The sequence below is a fragment of the Trachemys scripta genome, chromosome 7, assembly GCF_013100865.1.
Source record: "Trachemys scripta elegans isolate TJP31775 chromosome 7, CAS_Tse_1.0, whole genome shotgun sequence".
In the NCBI taxonomy this organism is placed as follows: Eukaryota; Metazoa; Chordata; order Testudines; family Emydidae; genus Trachemys; species Trachemys scripta.
Genome location: NC_048304.1, coordinates 72,553,445 through 72,576,944, shown reverse-complemented (window position 1 = coordinate 72,576,944; position 23,500 = coordinate 72,553,445). Strand labels below are relative to the sequence as shown.

The 23,500-nt window shown below is 38.8% G+C and overlaps 1 protein-coding gene across 1 annotated transcript; it reads left to right on the top strand.

Annotated features, from left to right (window-relative positions):
* Positions 1-6,742: 6,742 nt before the first annotated feature.
* LRIT1 (leucine rich repeat, Ig-like and transmembrane domains 1) lies at positions 6,743-22,027 on the top strand. Its single transcript, XM_034776971.1, has 4 exons — positions 6,743-6,864; positions 10,837-11,303; positions 17,546-17,851; positions 20,558-22,027. The coding sequence occupies exons 1-4, from the start codon at positions 6,743-6,745 to the stop codon at positions 21,568-21,570; spliced, it is 1,908 nt and encodes a 635-aa protein (XP_034632862.1). The 3' UTR covers positions 21,571-22,027.
* The last annotated feature ends 1,473 nt before the right edge of the window (positions 22,028-23,500 follow it).

Below are 23,500 nucleotides of genomic sequence, written 5' to 3'. Positions count from 1 at the left end.
ATGCTCTATTCCTGTAACTTAGGGCCCTCTATTGCTTCCACTAAAGTCAGTGGCATAGCTCTCATTGACTTCAGTTGGAGCAGGAGCAGGCCCAATGGAAGACAGAGTATTGCTGTACCATGTTACCATTTTATCCTCCATAAAAATGTAACATTGAGTTTAAATCCAAAAAAAAAAAAAAAAAAAAAAGTTAAAGTGTAGCATACAATGTGAAGGGAATTAATTAATTAACATTAATGATAAATTAAGTGATGTTTTAGTATTTGTAGCAATGTGATCAGGAACGGATTTACACCTTACGCGCCCTTAGACACAGCATCTTCAGTGCCCCCACCCACCTACAGCTGACCTTTGTGTTTTCCGTAAAAAATGAAATGAAAATAAATATAAACACAGCCTCCCTGGGAAAGCACGAGACCCTCCTCCATGCACGGTGCTCCCAGCCTGAGCGGGGGTGCAACCCACCCACATCAGGCAAGGTGCAAGGGGTGGGGACTGTACCTCTCCCCATGGTGAGTGGTTCCTGGATGTCTTCCATTCCTCCCACAGCCCAGCGCGGCAGCCCTGCTCTGGCTCTGCCCGTGCAAATGAATTGCAAGCCGTCCATACCCCTCCCTGACCTTCCCTGGCATGGGGAAGAGGCAGTTGGGCAGCCGAGATTGAGAAGGGGCTGTGACACTCTCAGCACCTTTCAGCAGCCACCCCGCCCGGCCATGGCTCACAGCACCCCCAGATAGGCGGACTCAGAAGCTCACCCTGCTCCAGCCCCACATGCCGGATGGCTGCCAACCTGCACCAGGAGCCCGCCCGCCTGCAGGGGAACTGTATGTATTAACTTTTTAACTTTTAACCCACTTTTAACTTTTAGGGCCCCTAAAATGCTGGCACCCCTAGGCACGGGCCTACTGTGCCTAATTGGAAATCCGGCCCTGAGTGTGATGGGATAAAGCACTATATAAGTGATAAATATAATTAATATTGAGATCTAGGTGTCTCCTACACTGCATTGTTGGCTGCACTGCCAACAAGCTACAGAGCTGTGTTACATGAGATGGAAAAAATTGTATTGGGTTGCACTTAAAGTTATTTGCAGTTTAACTGAGGTCTGAATTGGCTCAGAGTGTGTTCATCCAGAGACCTCTTTTGTATCTTTTGGATACAGAGGGTTTTTTTAAACTGCTAATTGGAGAGTTACTGAAGGATGGGAGCACTGACATCTGCTCTTAGGCATGCCTCTCATTCCTTACTCTTCTCAGGGCATGTCTACACTACAGCCCTAAGTTGACCTATGTTATATCGACTTACAGTCATTGCAGTAATTACTGTGGTGGCTGATGTCCACACTACCCTCCTTCTGTCAGTGGTGCACAGCCTCACCAAGAGCGCTTCCACTGATGTCAGAGGGTCAATGTGGAGCTGAGAGCCAGCAGCCCAGCTGGGAGTAGGGAGACTCTAACTGTCCGGCTTTCTTGTCAATTTCACAGCTATACTGGAGATGGCCAAAAGCTGAAGCAGGTAACATAGTGTCTACGCAGACACTATTTCGCCGTAACTACACCAACATAAGTGCGACACCTCTCAGTGTATGTCAGTATAGTAGGGCACTTACATCAATGGGACAGGGCTGTAGTGCGTACACTGACATAATTAGGTTGACATCAGCTGTGTTATGTCAAGCTAACAGTGTAGTGTGGACCAGGCCTCAGTATCATCTCTCCTTACTTATCCTTCTACTCTCCCCCCTCACTTTACTTTGAGTCTTCTTTCATGCTGCGCACCCACTGGGAACATTCTCCCATTTCCTATACACCAAGGCCCCTCCTTTTTCTCCGTCAAATCCCTTCCAACAGAGACTTCTTCACTCCATTTCTCCTGAGTGAAGCCATTCTTACTCTATTATGACAGTCTTTTTATTCTGTATTTCACCTCTTTGGGGTAGAGACTTTATTGGCTTGAAACATTTAACCTAATCTACAGTTACATTGATATACAAATAATAATAGGCAATATATGGTGGCACAATGAGCGTGGTGAGGAATATTTGATGAAAGTTTAAAATTATGGACATTCTGGAAATCATGGGAATGTATTATCATGACGTTTCTCTGGTTCTCTCTCACGTTTTGCCATGCATCTGTCTCTGAAATCAATGAACATATGCCCCAAATTCAACAACCTCTGAATAACATGACTTTTATTTGATTATTACATGGGTCTACCAAATGGTCTTTTTTTTTCTATTTCTTCTAGAAATGTGGTCTTCCACAGTAATTAATTAGCAATTTTCTATAACTAGTGTATAGCAATAGCAGCTATTTAAGGGACACTTTTTGTCAATTATTATTTTTATAAAGTATATTTACTTTCAGCCTTTCCGCCATTCATTACTTAAAGGTGTCTTAACAGAGGCAAAATTGAGGAATATGCCTTCATGAAATTAAACCCTACCTTAAAGTAATTTCTACACGTTTGTTATTCAAGAAGGCTACTTTGGTGGCAACACATTGTTTAGCTGCATGGAAAAAAAAACAGAGGAAAGGGTGCTATATTTACAGAATCACTTTTCAGAGTAGAATTCCACATTTAATAAGGATTGCTGTCTTACTCAGGGCCACAAGAATCAGACTGAAGGGACGAAGGGACGAAGTCTGGGCATTAAAGTAAGCTGACCAGTGATTACACCCAGAAGGGAGGGAGTTAAGGGACTCTGAGGGCTTGTCTACACAATCCAGGCAAAGTGCACTAAAGGGGTATGATTTGTAAAACACTCTAACATGTTGCACTCTAACTGCCCTTTGTAGAACCTGTTGGCATGCTCTAAAAGGTACTTCCTGTTAATGTAGTCCTCCCTCCCTTCTGGGATTTGAAGAAAGTGTTGCCTATTTTTCCATAGTATACCTCCCTCTGGGGAGACAAGCTCATATGACTTATTTGACTGTACTGCTGTTTATGATCATTGTTTCCCATCCTGGAGCTGCACTGTGTCATTTTCATGAAGTTCCCTGGACTCCAAATCATACTGATTTTTTTTTTGTTTTCCTTATGCATCATCTTATACAGTTGCAAGTCCCCAGTGATTCTGACATAAGACATTTTGGGCAGGCATTTTTGGTTTTAGTTTCGTTTCCTGCTGAACAAAATGTCAGCTGGTGACAACCCATGCTTCATTGGTGCCATTCTATAGTTTATCAGTGCTAAATACAAACCAGATTCTGACTCCACAGACTTTTTTAGTAGGTGCTTTATTTTTTTGAAACCATTTTCCACCAGCCTGTTGGATTGGGGATAACAGGGACTGACAGTGATACATCTAACCCATTCTTCCCTACAAATTGCTTAAACTCATGCCCACTAAACTGTGGCCCATTGTCTGACACTATTGTGTTAGACCATGTCTAGTAAAAATAGATTTGATATGCAGATCACTTGTTTAGCTGTAGTATCTTCTAGTATCTTCTGTAGTATCTTCTATAATTATCTAGGACAAGTACATAGTTTTTTTTCCAGACAGTGGAAACAAATCTATGCCTACTTTGCTCTACTGCCCTTTTGTCAAATGCTCTACTAGGTGTGTCTGCAACCACCAAATCTCTCCCAGGATTGAATTCTATTCAGAGACTGTACATTTGTAGCTGAAAAAATAATCTCTCTATCCTTGAGGGATAGGGAAGCTCTCAACAGAGTACAAAAAAGAGCTGAAAGAGCCCAACTGCCCCACAATTCATGGCTCTACAAAAGTTCCCCTCACCTTAAGGCAGGGACTACAAATGGGTAGGCTTATTGTTTTGGGAATCATAGCACGCATGTAAATGAATTAGCAGAGTGAGTAAACTCATTGGTTATTGTAGGAAAAAAGACAGAACCCTTCACTTGTATATAGACCTAAAAGAATGAAATAAATATGTAAAAAGGGAACATTTTCCACTACCTATCAGGGGAGAAATTTTTGGGGAAATGGCTGATGCCAAATATTTTTCTTTGCTTGAGACGTCACCAGAGCCTGGCAAGCACCCCATTGCTCATGCCATTTGCTGCTCATAGATCACTCTGTGCTTACAGTGCTTAAGGGCTCTTCTTTATTCTGTGTCTGGTTTCAACTGGCTGTGCATAACAACAACATGTCCACAGCACCTGGACCAGACACTCTCTCTGGGAAGCTCAACCATTAACGACAGTCCCCCATATCACACAGATATCTAAGAAACAAATAAGGGGCTGTTTGAAGTTCTTCTCAAAGAACAATAAACATTAAATATAAAAATAGCATGGGGAAAAACAATCCTTTGAGCACTTCTCAGAATAACTAATTTTTGCAAGACTTGTGATCTAAATCATCACTTAGTTACTGGTGAGACAAACTGGCACAAAATCATGGCACTGTAAATGACTACTTAATAGTTAGCCCACACATCACATATACGTTACCTTGAAATTCTTATTTCTTTGAATTCTTTACCCATGGTTATAATACAATTGCTAGTGATATTTCATTTTGATGAAGAACCATATTTTATGGTAAATATATTCTATAGTAAAAGCATTAGTAAAGGTTCTTTGTTAGAAATAATGTCCACTGCTCTTACTGTAATTTATCCATTAACATTCAGTAGTGTGTCAGTTTTTCCTGCAAGAAATACATAAGTTATTAATGAAGGGCTGAATTGATTACGTATCTGAAGGGAGACACAAAAGCAACTTATCCATAATAGGGAGGGTTGTCGGTGAAGAGTGTTGGGCAAGTGTGGGTCTGAGGGGATGGTCCCTCTTTGAAGCATTATCCTCCACTTCGACCCTGCATGGGTTGCTGGAATAAATTCATGTGCATCAAATTATATGGGTTCCCTCATCACATAGATAATTCCCCACCTCAGATGAGAGGGTTTGATGGCAGTGGCTGGTGGGGAAGCAGTGCTTCTATAGATGCTGAGCAGATCTGAGGGTCAGGGAAAGCACTAAATCTGTGTAAAGGCCAGCACCTCTGAAAGAATGGCACTCACCTTTCTCAATCTCTCAACATCTAAGAAGATCTGGAAGATATCTGAGTTTTGTGGGAAAACATTCCTAGCAGTTCTTCAGGACAAATCCTTCCTTCATGGCATACTCAGGTAGAAACCCTGCAAGTCAATGTTTTTTTAAAAAAAATATTCATGATCTACTTAAAGTTAGAATGTGCCTACCCCTTACTTGGTTACACAGAGGCATAAATGGATGTAAGGATTCACTGCTTCCTTGCAAGGGTGTGTAAGGGATGGAACTTCAGTTTCACCCCTGGCATTCAGGGGAGCACAAGGGGCTAGGCCCAGATGCTTCCCCCAGGAGCAACTGGATAGCAAGTAGGCAGAGCCAAAGCTACTCCTCACTAAGAAAGCACTGAAAGGAGGAACTATAATGGCCATGCTTTCTGATCTAAGGGCCAGTGAACAAGACCAAAGGAAATCTCATTCCTGAGGGTTTTTTTCCTTTTCTGATCTTAGCCCTCAGTAGAGAAGATGGAAAGTGACAGGAAATAGACTAGTGGTAAAAAGAAAAGAAATGGTCCTGCAGGAGCGGTAGAAGCCTTTTTGCTGAATCCAGAAACACTGAGCAGTGTGCCACAAAATAAAGAATCCTAATCTCATCTACACCAGTTTTCACAACAGTAACACCATTGCGTGAAAGCCTGGCTCCACTGAAGTCAATGCAAAGCTCCCATTAGCTTCATGGGGGCCAAGATTTTACTGGAATTATTCCTGATTTACACCAGTGTAATTCAGCTCAGAATCAGCCCTATTAAATTTATATTGCAGGATGCGAAGACTTTCATCTGACTTTTGTCAGGTAAGCCTAACTTCAGTAGCAGGCAAATTGGTTGAAACTATAGTAAAGAACAGAGTTATCAGGCACATCAATGAACATGATATGTTGGGTAAGAGTCAACATGGCTTTTGTAAAGGAAAAATCATGCCTCACCGAAGTATTAGAATTCTTTGAGAGTGTCAACAAACATGTGGGAAAGGGTGATCCTGCTGATAACGTATACTTTGACTTTCAGAAAACATTTGGCAAGGTCCCTCATCATAGGCTCTTAAGCACGGTAAGCAGTCTTGGGATGGTTAGTCTTTCAGGAATGTGTTAGCACTGGGAGAAACACCTGGAAAATGTATATATTTAATATTTTATTAAAGTTCTAGCTACTGTATCATTCTTAGTTTTATAACATTGGTCATACTGGCAAAATTAATCAATCATTAAACTGTTGGTCTTTTTTTTTTTTAAGAAAAGACAAATCAATAAAACAGTTTTCCGTATTTTTGTATATTCTCAGTGGCTCAGATTCCTGCAGTACTATGAACCCTTTTTGAATACTCAAGAAATCACTACAGGGAAGTGAGTTACTGGCAACATCTATTAAAGTAATATTTATGTTGTCATTGTTAGAATCACAAAAAGACTATGTTGTTCCATTCAACAATCACTGGCTTTCTATTGGAATCCAGGATTGATGCTGCTCGCTGAGGGAAGAAATGCTTTGTCTGTGTGATTCCCGGAAGCAATAAGCACCTACATGAAAATAACTCAAGTCCCCATCCTTAATCCCCTGCCTATCCTTTTTTATCTGATGGATTCAGTGAGGGCTGGAAGATCACTGTGCGAATGAAATGGAAAGAGAGTTAACAAGATGTGACCAGTCCCTGGACAAAACAATAGAGAAAAATCTTCACTTTGTCTAGTATCTGGAAGTCGTCCTCATGTGCAGGTAACAATGTGGATCACTGTGGGCTTGGTCTGCTGCTTAGTTTTTGGAGGACTGCCTTCGGCTCACTGCACTTGCCCTTCCCAATGTAGCTGCGCCTTCCATAGTATCAATGAAGGAACAAAAGCAAGGTATGTTTGTTCTCTTTGTTTTTCATCTGGAAGATTTTGTGTTCACCTTTGTAAGGATGTATGGGAGGAAAAAGACATGGCTTGTGTCATGGCTATTTGTTTGTGTGTTATTTTCCCCAATCACTTTGTACGACAGCTTTATGCGCAGAAGGATTATCTTCTGAGCACACTATAATCTGATTTCAGAGAAAGCATTTGGTGATCTTCTCTACTAGGGTAGAAGCAATATAATTAACATCAGTATAATGGTGAAAGATGAATAAAATGGAAAATAGTGGACTTTGTATGTGCAGAAGATGTCTTTAAGTTCTAGCTCACCTTTCTAGTTCTCTCTAGTTCTCCTTTTAAAGAGTTAACCAGGCTTGCTTAGTACAGTGCTTTCAAAATGAACGGAGTACTGCCCTCTATTCCATTTACTTAAGAATCCTTTAATCAGAGGATTTTTTTTTAGAAGGAAACAATCCCCAAACCAGAAGAAAACTCAAAGGCAGATTCCATACATTAAATGTAAAATCTGAGAACAGTTTATTTCAGTTCCACAAAATCTTAACAAAGACCAGTTCTTTATTTTTGGAATGAAATACAATTAAGATATTAGTAGAGGATGCTTTCTTTTTAAAATGTAGTAATTAAGCAATTATTTGACTTAATGGGAAACAGGACAAGCTTTTATACAATATATTCACAATACAAAAAGAGAGAGAGGGAGAGAAAGCAATCCCTTTTTCTTTGGAATACATATTTCTTCTAGACAGGGTTCTAATGAAGGAATTCAACAAAGAGAAACTAAAAACTGTCACCTAGATTTTGAATGTCAGTAAAATTTTCCTCAAGACTGTTCAGGTATGATAGAAGTAGCACCAGTAGCTTTCTGTGTGAGAAGTACAGTGGTAACACAAATTGCCTGTAGTTATTGACAAGGAATGCAACAAAAATAATCAGTGCTATCCCAAAGAGGCCATAGTGGAATTACCTTCCAGTGACTGGGAAATATGATAGTATTTTGTGGTAGCTATGTTAAAAAGTGTGGTGTCTACCATTCCCTAAGGTGATAATTATTGTAATTTTTCTATATTATGATTCAGTGAAAAAACAGCAAATTTCCCAGTAGTAGAAGGGGTTTATCCCATAGAATAACAGTTTAGTGCTCAATAGTATCATCTGGAAATATCACCTGTAGCATAGGTGCACATTGCTACACTGTAATAGCTTCTCATATTATTGAAACTTCTGTGCCATTCACAGAAAAGAAATGCATTACCAAGAAGAATTTTCTGTCTCCTTATTTTCTTCTTTTTGTTCTTAGTTTTTCCCCAAACTCCCAGCCCTCAGTTAAGGAGGGTGGGATGAGCCTTCTTCCAGAGCCTATCAGTTTTGGTCTGAGTCTTGACTGCACCCTGTTGTTTGAGAGTCAGGTGAAGCATTTCTTTCCTCAACCTCCCGGGGTTGTGTTTGCATCTTCCATCACAGATTTAATGCCATTGTAGAAGTACTAAATAAAAGTAACTATATTGTATACCTACCATGAATGAACAATTTTACCTAGAACAATTTTACCTAGAAGCTTGAAAACATTTATCTCTAGGAAGCCTCATTTAGCAAGAGCAGTTTAGCTATGTTATTTATTTGCACCTATAGTAGAGGAGTAATCACTTTCAGCTAAAAGTGATCTGGTTTTATAATATTCCATTTATTAACCAGCCACAGTCATTAGGAGATGACCCTTAGATTATCATATTACGTTTCCCTCATAGTACCTCTTCTAGCATGTGAAGTGGACCATGCTTATTTGATTCTGCTACTTTTTATAAATTAAGCTTTATTTCATGCTAAGAATTTGCCTTTCCTCCCTTCCCCTTGTTGTTAGGCAAACTGATGTGCATTTTGTATTGTATTTTCTAAGATATCTGTCTCTCTCCCTTCCTCACTGTTATCTACAATTTCATGCATTTACAAAGCCAAAATCAGATTTTGCTTGTATAAGGCCCAAGTAAATAAAGAGTAAGGAGTAGGATATGGCCTTTAGAAATTAAAGATGGGAAAGAGCAATTAGGTCATCCAGTTCACTACAGCCAGTGCAGGATTTTCACCAACAGAATAATTTCCAGTGCTTTGACTCATCTACTTTCAAATGCTTAAAGTGAAGTGGCTTTTATCACTATTACACAGTCCAACAGATTTCACTGTAGTTCAGATTTCCAAGTAGGGTTTTGTTGGTTTAATTGACTTCATTTTATGAATAGGAGATTCCATACAGTGTTTAATGTGTGTTCCCCTGTTATATTCAGTTGGATGGAATAAAGGGCCCAAAGAGTCAAAGCTGTTGCCATGACTCTGAAACTATCTAACACTGAACAGTTTTAAACAGGTTTTGGGGTTTGGTAAACAGAGACCTCAGTCTGCTTAGGACTTTGAAGAACACACTATAAAATTCATACCAAAGGTTACAAATGATTTGATTTGAAAAATACAAAAGGACAAGACTCAAAATGAGGTAAAGAACATTGAAACGGAAGTTGCTTATGTAAAACAAGCTTAATCGAAACGTAACAAAGTCCCTTTTTGGAGACAGTGAATATTAGTTAAAATCTCGTATTCAGTTAAACAGTACTTCTCGGTGGGGAAGAAAGGGATACTTCTGTTGTTCAGTCCTGAGTTGGGAAAGATAGTCACTTCCCTACTTCATACAAAACAGACAGACACAGAAGGGAGAGTAGAGATAGGATAGTAAAGATGAGGGAAATACGACTTTTGTTGATATTCTCAGGATACAGGGCAGATGATCAGTCACAGACGGATGCTTTGGTTGGACAAATTAGCCATGACAGCTATTGCTCTGGATCCCAGCTCACTTCTTCTGTCAGGAACATGATCTGGTAGGGCTGGTCAGGTCCTCCTCCTTCACTGGTCCTTCTCTGGCTGAGCAGAGCTGCATAGGCCATCTCATCTTGCTGGACTGGTCTTGTCCAGTACAGTTGGCTTCAGAGTCAGATGAAAAGCTGAGAAAGAGAGAGAGATGGGACAGGAGGAAGATGTGTGAGGGACAAAAAGGAGCACATGAGGGTGGGGGAAACAGAGCAAAATCTCACATGTATAAGATTGGGGTCCTTGCTGGTGCAGCAATGATGCCTGAGTGTCCCCATTGGAGTATATCAAGATTTGGTGTCATGATAACAATCCTTCCACTGCAGCCATGGTGGTGGTAAAAAGTTTCCCCTTTTCTGCCTCAAAGTCTCTTTTAGAAGGGCCCAAAAAAGGAATAATCCAGGCTCTTTATTTTGTCAACCAAGTAGGCCTAATTTCCAACACACCAATTTTGGTTAATTGATTTCCAGTTCTATACTTGTTTACCAAGTATGATCTTAACACAGTCCTTGAATTATATCAATAGGCTTTCTTATTTGGACTAATTCAGTCTTTTTGCTTCTTTTTTGCACCTTTTCCCATCAACATTGGTTGTCATAGGTAATTGTGACACTTTATGAACTTTCACTCACTTTTCATGGTTGAGCTCACAATTAGGGTAAATTTGTAGGATCAATTATCACAACACCTCTGATCTCTACCTGAGAGAGGCTTGTTTAATATTTGGCTCTTTAGCCAAATCTCTCACGGCTCAACTGATAAACTGGGTTTTAACATGTACTGACATACCCTCTAATGCAGGAATGTTATGGTCAAAATTTTCAGAAAGTCAATTAAAATAAAAAGAAGAAAGACTTCATGAGCCAGATTCATACCTAACATAAATAGTTGCAACTCACTGAATTCATTTACAAAAAGATTGAATTTGATCCTATGTACCTAAATTGCTTTGATTTTTTTACATAGCTGAGTCATATATGTATAGAATGGTTGGTAAGAAAACAAAGAGACTGAAAAAGAGAAAAGCATGTATAAATCATAGATTAGAATAAAATAAAAAAAAATTCAAACTATAGAAATGTAATTAATATTTTTTTTTCCAATCAGAACTGTGCTGTGCAATGACCCAGAGATGACACTCACCCCTGTGAACATCCCAGGAGATACATCTAAACTTCGAATAGAAAAGACGGCCATCAGGAGAGTACCAGGAGAAGCTTTCCATTCTCTCCGTAATCTGGAATACCTCTGGATGCCCTACAATTCTTTGGCTAGTGTCAGTGTGATTACCTTTAGGGGTCTCCGCCGGTTACAGGAATTGAGACTGGACGGGAATGACTTAATCTTATTTCCATGGGAAGTTCTTGCAGACATGCCCCAGCTACGGCTGCTGGATTTACACAATAATGAACTCACCTCAATACCAGCAGAAGCTGCTCGTTACATCAAGAACATCACCTACTTGGATCTGTCTAGCAATAAACTGATGACTCTTCCTCAAGAGCTTATTTCAACCTGGGCTAACCTCCAGGCAGTTCCTTACTTCCCCAATGACAATTCCAAGATCATCTTAGGTAAGAGAGTTAAAAAAAATAGGGCTAAATAACAATGCACTTGAGAGGAATATCAAGCATGCAACATACAAGAGCAGTACCTTAATATTGCTCATTCACTCTAGGAAGAAAGTGTGTTTTTAATGGAAATATATTGTTGTTCCTTTAGTCCCCCTGCAGGCTAATAGATTCCCTGTTGAAAGTAAGGACAGCTACAGTTCATACACTATCTGAACACCCAGGAATTCTAAAATGACATTTTTTGATGGGTGGCTTTGCAACAGAAAATCAAGTTACAGATGATTGTCTTGTGAGCCACCTCTGTTGCAGTAGCCCAGAATGAAATTCTGCAACAAGCATACTGAGAAGTTCAGGGGCTTGTCTATGAGTGTTTTATCTCTAGATCATTTATTCGAATCCATCTCAGGGTGACTCAAGGTTGTTGCCATCTGCTGGTTGTTTGATAGGCTACATGAACTAAATTGGTGGTCTCTAGGCAGTTCCAAGTGGTTATGGACCATATCCTCAATTAGTATAAACTGATGGAGTGACACTGACTTCAGTTTACACCTGAGGACGTGACCCTTTATGTCCATATTGCATACATAACCACAATATTTGGCATCAATTCACACTCTTGCTGACAACCTCATTGGAGAGGATATGAGTTACTCTTATTCCCAGCGGTGGTCCCCAAAGTGTGAAGAAGATTACAATGCTGCTAATCTTCTTCTGTGGATAAATGTGGAGCTTGTTTTTCTAACACTAAGGTCACACTTAAAAGAAACCCACACATTTTTAAAAGAAAGAATCAACTTGTGGGCTGGCCAAGTTTTAGTATCTTTTGCTAGTAAAAATAAATGGTGTCTTCTTGGTGCATTTTGCAAAGTGCTAAATAAATTCTTAACAAAACAAAAGACATGTTTTCTATTGCATGGTCCCTTTTATGTTATGGAATGTTGGCTATAACAATATATTGCATAGATCTCTTTTTGTGGAAATTTGCACAATCATCTGTATAGTTTGCTTGTGCCAGGATCTTAAGAAATCCGTACAGAGAAATGTATATGGAGATAATGGGTTAGAGTCATACTATAATTTATAGACCAACCCACTGATCCTTAAATCCCACTCCAGATTTCCCCTCTGTGCACATACACAGGTGATTAGAGTGTGTGAAGTCCGTGGATTTTAGTCCAGGGATTGAGATGCACAGCTGCATCCTAAATTTCCTTCCTGGCCATGGCTTTCTCACTGAAAGCAAAAAAATCTATGAATAGCAAGGATTCAGTCATTCCCTTTAGTTCCATAAAGCACATCATTCTGAATTCTCTTCAAAGCCTTTGGTTTTAGGATGTTATAATAAAAATATTTTTAGAAACAGCTTAGTGCTTTCTGGATATTCATGTCTTTCATTGTCAGCTTTGTGATGTTCTTTTATATAAGTGCTTGGATGAGGCATCAACAATTGAGTAGGGGCTTGAGGAGTAGTTTGTGATAGTGTGGTTGATCATCAATTGCTGCATTGGCTCATGTGTCACACAAATACATAGGTTTAGTAAATGTGAAGCTACGAATCTGGATCACCTTTCAGAAAAAAGCTGCAGGGGAGACAGGAAGGGCTAGGAGATGAGCAATGGTGAAGGCATTAGTAGTGTGGAGCTTAAAAGGGGAGATTGTGTGTGTGTGAGAGAGAGAGAGATGAGGTCTGGACAACTATGCCAAAGCCCAAATGTCTTTGTTTGGAAAATAGAAATACAGTAGAATTGGTTATTTGAGATTAAATTAGTGTTTCCCACTGTTAATTTGTTTGTACTTTTACTGCAAAAAAATTTTCATAGTATCTACTGAACTAAACTCACATGAGCTTTGAGTCCTGAAGTGAAAAAGGAGAGTATTGCCATGAGATCAAACAAATGGCTGAACTGTGAGTTTAGAAGAGAAAAAAGTGTGTATTTTATGGCCATGTCTTATTTTCACTCCCAGAGAAAGATTGTCAGTGGAAGTTATTCCTTCTGGGTTGTAAAAAAAGGCAAGAACTAGGAAGGCCCATGAGCAAAGGAGGTGTTCTTGGTCATAGCTGGTGTACTGCAGGTATTGCAATACTAAGGAGATGGGAAGGGTGGAGCAATAGTCTTATAAGAATGCTCATCTAGCCATCTCTGAACCATCATGGTCCATTCTGGGTGTTAATTCCAACACTATCCTTACTCCCATTGACTTCAAGGAAAGACCTAATCCCAGAGCAGCTGCTCAGGCCCCTTTTGCCTGTCAGCCCACACAGGGCCTGGCACTGTGGCTGGAGAAACTGTCTCTCTGTAGGCTGTGTAGCCAGTTTCACAGCCCCTTGGAGTAGTGCTTCCCAACACTCAGAGATGAGTGCTGTGCATATGGGGAAAGAGAGAGGATGAAAAAGTCCTTCATTCCCACTCCAACTGCACCAAGCCTACTCATCCACCAACCACCAAACCTCTCTAGCAGCAATGCTCCCTCCCAGTCAGTCTTCCCTCATTTTAGCAGCAACAGCTGCCCCCTCTCTCACATGATCTGTAATCCACAAAATGGCCACAAAATCAACCCTGGGTCTAAATTCCACAGTATTGTGGGGCATGGTAGATTGTGGGGCAATTCTTATGCAGTTGTTTGGGTTGTGCTTTTGCCATTGTTTGGGTTGTGGACCAAAATGGTTGAAAACCACTGCTCTGTACCATCATTATTTTATATACATCTGTCAAAGGTCCCAATCTTTTCAGTCTCTAGTCTCTTCATATGGATGTTTTTATTTGTCTAATTATTTTGTTGCCTATATTGTTACTCCCTGCATTTCTACTATATTTTTTTTCCAGACAGGCCTGGCCGAATTGAACATAGTAGTCTGGGTGATGGCCTACCATTTATTTTCTCAGTAGCATTATAGTATCTTCATCCCATTCTTTTTGCATTCTGGCATTTTGCTTGCTTTTTTTGACCTTTAGTGCACACTGAACATGGGTTTTAGATCATTTTTTTCATTAGTCCTTTTTACTGAGTAGATAAATACATAGTCTCCTTGTATGTTATAGGAACCAAGGAGTACATGCAGACATAGGAGGCATCTGTGGTCCATAGCCAAGGGCTGAGCTGCAAGAACGTGAGAAAAGCCTTTTAAAGAACCAAGCTATGACCATATTTAAAACCATACCGCAGCCTGTCCATGGGGTCTATACAGTATGGTTTGGTTAGCACAACTCACAGAAAAATATTTGTGTGCACATTGGTCAGAAAAACAATAGCAGAGCTGATCTAACAACTGGATTCACGTAGTATAGATAGGACATTTGTAGGTCTCTCAGACATGGATACATTAAGCAGAAGAGAAAAGTGAAGGTGTCCAGTGAGGGCAAATAGAATGATCATACATCAAGAGTTTAATTTCAGGAGGGGACTGAGAATCAGAAAACTAAGTTAACTTCTGTGAATATTCCAGTTAACTTCTGTAATATTGTCTTACTTTTGCTAAGCATTCTTGACAGTAAATTAACTTGCTAGAACATTTGCAGATAGCAAACACACAAGGGGTTTGGGTGCAGACAATATAAATCTGTTTAGAAATGTGACAATGTTTATGGACTCTTTTTTTATATATTTTCCCAGCCCTGCTCCTATCCAGCATCCGTTCCCTGAGTTTTAATGTATTTAGCTTAAAATTTGTAAAAAATGTCCCACCACTAAGGCATACCACTTTAAAAACACCTTCCTAACAGTGATAGCATGGAATGAGACAGGCATCATTTCTTCTTCAGCAGAATGTTTTTAATATTTCTGTGAGATGTTAGTTGCTCGTGACTGCATTTATACTAACTGTAGCATTCACAGATCTTTTATTCACTGGAAGCCTTGGTATTGCTGCAATGTTGTGTCTAAATTAGAATCTCAGTGATATGCTATCCCAGTGAGCAGGGGGAGGGATGGATAGCTCAGTGGTTTGAGTATTGGTCTGCTAAACCCAGGGTTGTGAGTTTAATCCTTGAGGGGGCCACTTGAAGATCTGGGGTAAAAATCAGTACTTGGTCCTGCTAGTGAAGGCAGGGGGTTAGACTTGATGACCTTTCAAGGTCCCTTCCAGTTCTAGGAGATGGGATATCTCCATTTATTATTATTGCTACCAGCAGTGCCATTGCTTAAGTGGTATAAATGCTGGAAGTGTTAGTGTAAACAGGGTAAAACTGTGTTTATTATTGTGTCATATAGACCTGCTCTGAGTAGCATTAGATCAGATCGGGGTAAAAACACTTGTGCCCTGCCTAAACTGTTTCCACCAGTGCAATGCTTGGAAATGTCATGAAATATGTCACTGTAGGCAAGGCCATAGCACCATTGCAGGTATAGGATCATCTGCACACAAAAGGTGTGCTAGTAGAACGTTATGTCCATCCTTCCATGACAGCTTGTTGAATTGCTGGCAGAAGAGAGGAGGTTGCCTGAGGGTATGCCTAATCTGCAGTGTTCCTCCCATGGTCAGCTATGTCAGAATCCAGTGTAGCACCTGCACTGCACCCCATCATGTAGGCCTTTACTTTAGGTAATCAACTTTAGTCTCTGATTCACAAAAGTATTTAAACTCCTGCTTAAGTCGATTCTAATTCAAGATAGCACTTCAGCATGTCCTTATCTTTAGACATGTGTTTAAGTCCCATTAACTTTAAAGTTAAGTATGTGCTTACGTACTCTCCTGAATTAGGGATGCATTCTTGAACTGAACCCTTAAACATCTCAAAGTCATTATTTTTCTAACATTATCATTTTTCGAGTAATAAAGTATGTTTAATTCCAAAGCAAACAAAACCCAATAACTTTATTTTAAAACCAGTTAAGGTAATTAAGTTACAAGAATCTATATATCTATCACTTCTTTTGCCGAGCCCAAGTGTTTAAAGCAAAGAAATGAACAGTTAAGGACATGAGCCCTTATATTAAGGACATGAGCCCTATATATTACATCTTAAACAAACAAATCACTCTTTTCAAGGGTAAAGAAATACATAATTTATCACAATACAACAACTTTAACTCTGATTAATGGATATGCATTATTTTTATTGTGATTTTGATATTTAATTTTTTTTCTAAGGGATATTGTTAAAATGCACCCATGTTTCACAGTTTTTGTTATAATGTGATTTCTTGGGGCAGACAGAGGGAAATGAATCAAAATCAGACATCTTGCGAAACTGGAAAAGGAGTAAAATTAAAGTTATTTAATCTTACTTAACTGAATCAAAATTTTCAGGAAATGTGTGATTTGCCTGTGAGATTGATAATGTGAAAAATGTGAAAGCATGAAGATCTTTCTTTTTGAGATATAAAAGGGGTTATAATCAGTCATACAATGGGACTCTGGTTGCATTCAATATTGAATGGTTGTTACCTTTCTATAGCAAACCACAAACACCTGCACTAGAACCTTTGTCCTACAGCTCTAAAAACAGAGGTCTCTACTAATTGATCTAAAGAAAAGCTTCTCTGAATTTTAAAAGGAGCCATATGTTCTTTGTACGCTGCAACCAACCAGTGGATGGGAAAGTGCTCACACATTTACCTAGTACTTGCTCCTGCTCCCTCTGAAGTGATGGCAAAAATTTCTTATTCACATCATTTGAAATTAATGAGGAAGGCCTCTCTCCCAAACTATTTAAAACAAAACCTCTAATAACTGCTTGATTTCTTGTCACCTGTTTTCTTCAAATATAACTGGCGTACAAGTTTCCAAAGAAATATAACTATGTGGAAAATGTGAAGGTGTAGTACCCAAATAGCCAGTTTTGAGCTAGAGGGAGACAAAGAAACTTTAAACAAAAGTCAAAATTTCAAAACAGAGCAACTCAAAAACAGCAGGACAATTCTTTTTTTCAAGCCAAAGATATAGAAGCTGACTGCAATGTTAACTAAGGAAAGGCTGTTTTCTCCTCCTAACAATCTGTTTTGATTGTATGAATAATCATACTTTGCACTGCCATAGTACTTTTTCATCCACAGATGCCAAAACAGTTTATAAAGCTCTGTTAGTGCCATGTTACTGATGGGGTAAGTAAGGCTCAGAGTGGTCCAAGCCATACGGTGAGAATTAAACCTAGGCTTCTGGACTCCAAGGCTGTATTCCATATGCAGGGCCACAAACGCCCCTAGTTGGAAGCAAACTATAAGCCAGTCACCACTTGTCCGTTAATGAATATAAAGTGAAAAGTAGCAATGGAAATGTTGACTATCATGATTTCTCTTGACAGGTTTGCAGGACAATCCTTGGGTGTGTGACTGCAGTCTGTATGAAATGGTCCATTTCCTAAACTTCCAGTCTCCTAACATAGCATTTATAGAGCCAAGACTGAAATGCTTTACCCCACGGAGTCTTGCTGGAGTCTTCTTCAGTCAAGTCGAACTAAGAAAATGTCAAAGCCCTGTTGTACATACTTCTGTAGCCAAAGTGAAGACCATACTGGGTAGCACTGTGTTACTGCGGTGTGGTACTACTGGGGTACCTATTCCTGAACTCAGCTGGAGACGGGCTGATGGTAATCAACTCAATGGCACAGGTGGGTTCTGGCTCTTTATTTCACACTGTGTGATTGGAAAGTAGGCTTGTGTTTTCTGCACACCCTGGAGCAAATATCAGCTTCAGCTCTTCCAAATAGATAGAACTACTGAATATGCCTCATGCTGAATAAGAAAATAGGAGGCTAGCAAGAGGAGAATGTTAACATTGTAATTCTCTACAGTATTTATGTTTTTTTTCGAAGCTCATACAACTAACTCATACTTCAGTGTGAATATATTAATGTTTATATAATAAACTATCATATCAAGCATGTTTTGTTTTCTTTGTTCCACAACAAATGTACTGCAGTAGTACTGTACAAGCTGTTCTCTGCAAAGTACTTTTAGGTGGGTTTGCACACCTATTTGCATCACAAGGGTGAAGCTAAAATAAGAGGCATTTTAAAATTAGTTTTAATTACGTATTAAACAGTCTTCCTAAAAAACTAGTTGTGGGCTTGCCTGGGCTCCATTGTGTGCTTTCGTATGTCTGAAATGTTGAACTGCTAACAAAACAATTAATAAAGCTCTGGCAGATGTTTCTTTGATGTCAATCAACCAAGATCAAATTTGCAGGTGACAGGAAGACTGGAGGAATAATAAAATCCCTGGTAAGATAATGGAACAAATATTGAGAGGAAAAAAGTCACTAAACTCCTAAAGGTTATTGAAAGCATACTCAATAAGCAAGATTGTAAAGCATGTAATACAGTGTCTCATTAAGTCTGACCCTCAAAATTAAAATGACTTTCAATTGGAGTTGGGTGGGAACAAAATTTTTCATTTCTCAGAGAAATCTTCAATTTTGACTTTTTTCCATTTCAAAATGGACAGAAATTAACACATTTTAATATTTCCTGCAAAACAACCCTCTCTCCCCAAAATTTATTTTGAGTTGGTTGAGATGTTTCATTCTGATTTTGACTTTTATTAAAAAAATATATTAAAAAAAAAAACAATTGAAAAAGTCCTTTCAAAATGGAAAATTGATTTTTCGATTTCGAAAAGGTCAAAATGCTTCTCTCCCCTCTGCCCATTTTTTAAAAATACAGTTGCATTGAAATCAACATTATTTCTGCAAACATTTCACTTTTGATGAATTGGCATTTTCCAATGGAAAAATTCAGATCAGCTCTACTTTGAATGCTTTCCCCCCTTAAAGTGGGGATTCTTCAGGATAGTCATTGTTCCCTTTAAATGCTCCCTATCATGGTGATCTTTCCTTTCACAAGAAAGACTGGATCTGATACCGTCTGAATGCAGAGTTAAAGAGAACAACAAGAGATATTCCCTTGGCATGTGGGTGGGCACAGGTCTTCCAGAATCTGGAAATGAAGGGTGAATTTCTAGACCCATTCAAGGCATAGGGGATTTTGTTGTTCATGTCACTGGGACCAGGATTTCTCCCTAAGGGTGCAAGTTCAGAAAGTTAACTGTTATCCCCTGAATGGTATTATCTTATTGGACCAGCCTATTAAATAATTTCCTAATAAGATCTAAACAAAATGAATAGATTTGTGTTATGTGTCCTTAAAGTGTTATGAGATTCTTCAGTGCCACAGAGACAGGGAGCGGATATAATTTTTTTTCACAGCTATAGAATGACTTGTAATAGAAGTCCTTTTTTTGAGATCTTCACAAGCCATTACTCTGTTGTGCATGACATGATGCAGCTGCTACCAATGATAATGCCTACATATCATGCTGAAAACATGCCTCCCACATTAAAAACAAACAAACAAAAAGTCCCTCCCTGCAAAATAAAGAATGCATTCTAGAAAGCGTATATTAAGTTTACTCTAGCTACAGTCATGATTGATATATTTTGTGCCACATTAAACATGGCATTACCACCTTTCAGTGAAGAGTTGTCTGAAAAAATACAGTACCTCTCAGTGATGGAGTTTCCTCATGAACGCTATAATATGACAGCTTGAAATATTAACTTTTCTGAAAGAATGAAAGGAAAAACTGCTCTCATTCTAGCTGTAAGAGTATTTTAGAATGGTCACAGGAAGATTGGAAATTGTTTTCTGCTGAACCTCCCCACTCAATGAATACTTAACCCATAAGGTGCAAAAGCCTTTGATTTTTTTGTTTGGTTGGTTTGATTCAATTTTCATTAGCAAGATTCCTTCTCCAAAAGGCTGGATCTTAACATGATTGGATGTTTGTAAGGTGCTCAGTATGTAACGTGATATAAATATTCACTTTAATTCTACAGCAAACAGCAGATTATTTCCCAGCCATTTGTCTCTTGTTTATTTATTCTAGGAGCTACCATATGTGCATCTTGAAAGACAATCTCCTCTTGAGCAGTGATTTTCTTTCATGTGAATCATAAGTAAAAAAGTATATCTACTCTTCCAAACACAACTTTCTTCACTCTCATTCATGCACATGCTTGCAGTGTTTTATATACACAATTTTTTTAAGGATGGGGAAATCTTTCCTAGCTTGTTTTCCAATTCTGGCTTTGCCCTGAAAAAATTTCATCATATTTTTTGGAAGAGGGTGTATGGATGAACTAGATAAACTAAAGTGATCTTGACAGTAGTCTAACAGACAATATCCTTTCATTAGGTTTATTTTGATTTCATATTTTGGTTAACAAAATGATCATTCTGCTATGTATAATAGTAATTTTGCTGAATCCATCTTCTTAATATTTTACATAATATCCATGTTTTTTTGTTTTTTTTCAGTGCACCAGGAAATTTCTAGTGATGGAATGAGCTGGTCTATTCTAGGCTTGCCTGTAGTCTCCTATCTGGATTCTGGAGAGTACATTTGTAAAGCAAAGAACTTCCTAGGGGCTACAGAGGCTTTCATATCCCTCATCATCACTGATTCTGAAGGCACTGATGACCCTAATGCTAACTCTAAAGGAGTATGGAATGGGAAGGTGAGCGGGATGGAAGCAGCTGCTTACAATGATAAGCTGGTGGCTAGGTACGTTATCACAACCTCAACTTCACCTACATTAGGTGCCAGACCAGTCCGTGTTAACACAGAAGAGAATCTAGGGTTCCAGAATGAGGCACAGAATATGGTGAAGGAGCAGAATAACAATCCAAGAAATCTTCTATCAAGTCTACCTCCTGGTCAACAGGAGCCGGAACGTATAGTGAGGTCTGTCAGAGTGATAGGAGACACGGATCAAAGTGTCTCATTGGCCTGGAAAGCTCCTCAGGCAAAGAACACAACCATATTCAGTGTCCTTTATGCCATTTTTGGAGAAAGGGAAATGCGCAGAATCAGTGTGGAGCCAGGTAAGACTAAGATCACCATTGACGGGCTGATGCCAAAGACCAAATACATAGTGTGTGTCTGTGTGAAAGGGCTGATCCCCAGGAAGGAGCAATGCATCATATTTTCCACAGATGAAGTTGCCAGTGCCGGTGGAACCCAAAAACTCATTAATGTGGTGGTGATCAGTGTGGCCTGTGTCATTGCTGTGCCTCTGACCCTAGTGGTCTGCTGTGGGGCATTGAAAAGGCGCTGCAAAAAATGCTTAGTGCGGAAACCCAAGGAAGTTCAGGAGTCCTATGTCACATTTGAAAGTCTGTCTCCAGGGGCCAAAACTAAAGGAGGGGAAGGAGAATACTTGACTAGACACACCCCAGATGAGTCTAACAGACTGCTGTCTGCACGATCTAGCGTGGACTCAGAAGCAATACCAAAGACAGAGGGGCAACCCAATGAGTACTTTTGCTGATATTACTAGGCCAATTGTTGGCATGTTAGACACACATGCACACACAAATGCATATGACTCTTTACCCTGTAGATCTTACACCAGAATATGCTGTTGCAGGTCAATATGTCAGTAGTAATGTATCCCAACATGTTCAAGAGAGCAACGTGAGAAGACTGGTTATACTCCGCTCTTTTGGAACATTTTGCACAGTTTTGTTTGCTGAGTTGCATCTAATCAGACAGATGCAAAAGATTTTTGTGATTGTTCCTAAATTCCCCTGGGATAGCATTCCTTTGTCAAAAATGAAGTTGTCAGATTGAATATGAGAATATTAAGTAATGTTGTCAAATACATTCTTGCATATTGTTGTTTGAATATCTGGCTTGTTGTACACTAAATATTTTAATATCGACTATGTTGAATTCCTTTAGGATGATAAACAATGAAGTTGTTTCTAATGATAATAGAAATTTAACTACAAATGTTGTGAAGATTCATAGACTCATTTGGTACTCCCAAAACAATTAAAAGCTTGATGCTTAATAGATCATGAAAGCAAATACACAATTAACTATAAAATGTGACAATCATAATTTATTATTACATTAATGTATTGATTTGAGGAAAAATAGTAAAGAGTAGCAACCAAGAGAATAAATTATGTAAGTGTGATCTCGGTATTTAATACTTAATGCCACATCCCTCACAGATTTCTACGTTTACCAATAACATTTTGCAATGTCAGATTAGTATTTTAGTATGGCAGATTAGTTGATGAAGTATGTGATTGACTAACATGTTGTTATTTGTACTTATTAGGTGTCAAATGGTGGTTTTAGACGTTTCACAAAGACAATATTCTTGCAGTAAATGGGTTTTTGTATAGTGAGATTATCTACAATACAATATTTGGCAAATAATTTAATTTTACTGGGTCAGATTCTGCTCTCATTTACATCAGTGTCAAGCTGAAGTGACTTTAGTCTGGAGTAACTCCACTGAAATCAGCATAGTGACACAGGGTAAATGAATGGATAGTCTGGCCCTTAAGAATCAAGGGCACAATATTTTAAATGTTCCTGACATGAGTAGCATGTACTCAGCTGAGTAGATCAAAGGAATTACTCACATGAGTAAGATTTACAGGACTAGACTGCAAGAGATATGCATTTACTTTCTCAGTTGCCTGCCATCATCATGTGTCATGTGAGTTAGCTCATCCAGCTAAAGTGAGCAGAAGCAGTTGTTTTCCTCAGGTTACTGGTGGTGATAAGGTGCTACTATATTACATGATTGTGATCTTGCTGTATTGCCAAAGGTCATCACACATTGCACATCACCACTGAAGAAATAGAGTATCTCGGGAGTATAAACACTAATTTTTGGGAATATATTATTTGGGTCAAAATATTGTTCATATATGATTGATGGGGGAAAGAAATATTTCAGCCCATAATATTCATCATGAGTGTGTTAAGTTTTTCAAACTTTATCGAACACTTTTTACACTTTGCTTTTGAATAAATAGATGTTTATCAAAACAATGAGTGCATTTTTTGCTGTGTGTGGTTTTTTTTGCTTTCTGTTGTCTCACTTGAGTCATATCAATATAACACCTGAACTTTTTTTTACTCTAAAACAATTATATCTTTGTCTCATATAAGTGAATTATAGAAGTAAGAGATAGAAAAGACATATCATCTTATGCAGACTATCTCATGTGGTATAAATTAGGAAAACACCAATGTTGTCTAAACCATGGTTTAAATTTCAGACCACTATGCAAACTGATTTTCTACAGAACTAGTGGAATTTGAATTTAAAAGCTATGTTCCAGATTTTTATAGGCACCTAAAAATTCTGGTAGACACTTTGTGTGATTTTCAAATCAATGGGGATTAAGATCCTAACCTGTTTAGAAAAACAGATGCATCTGAAGAAGTGAGGT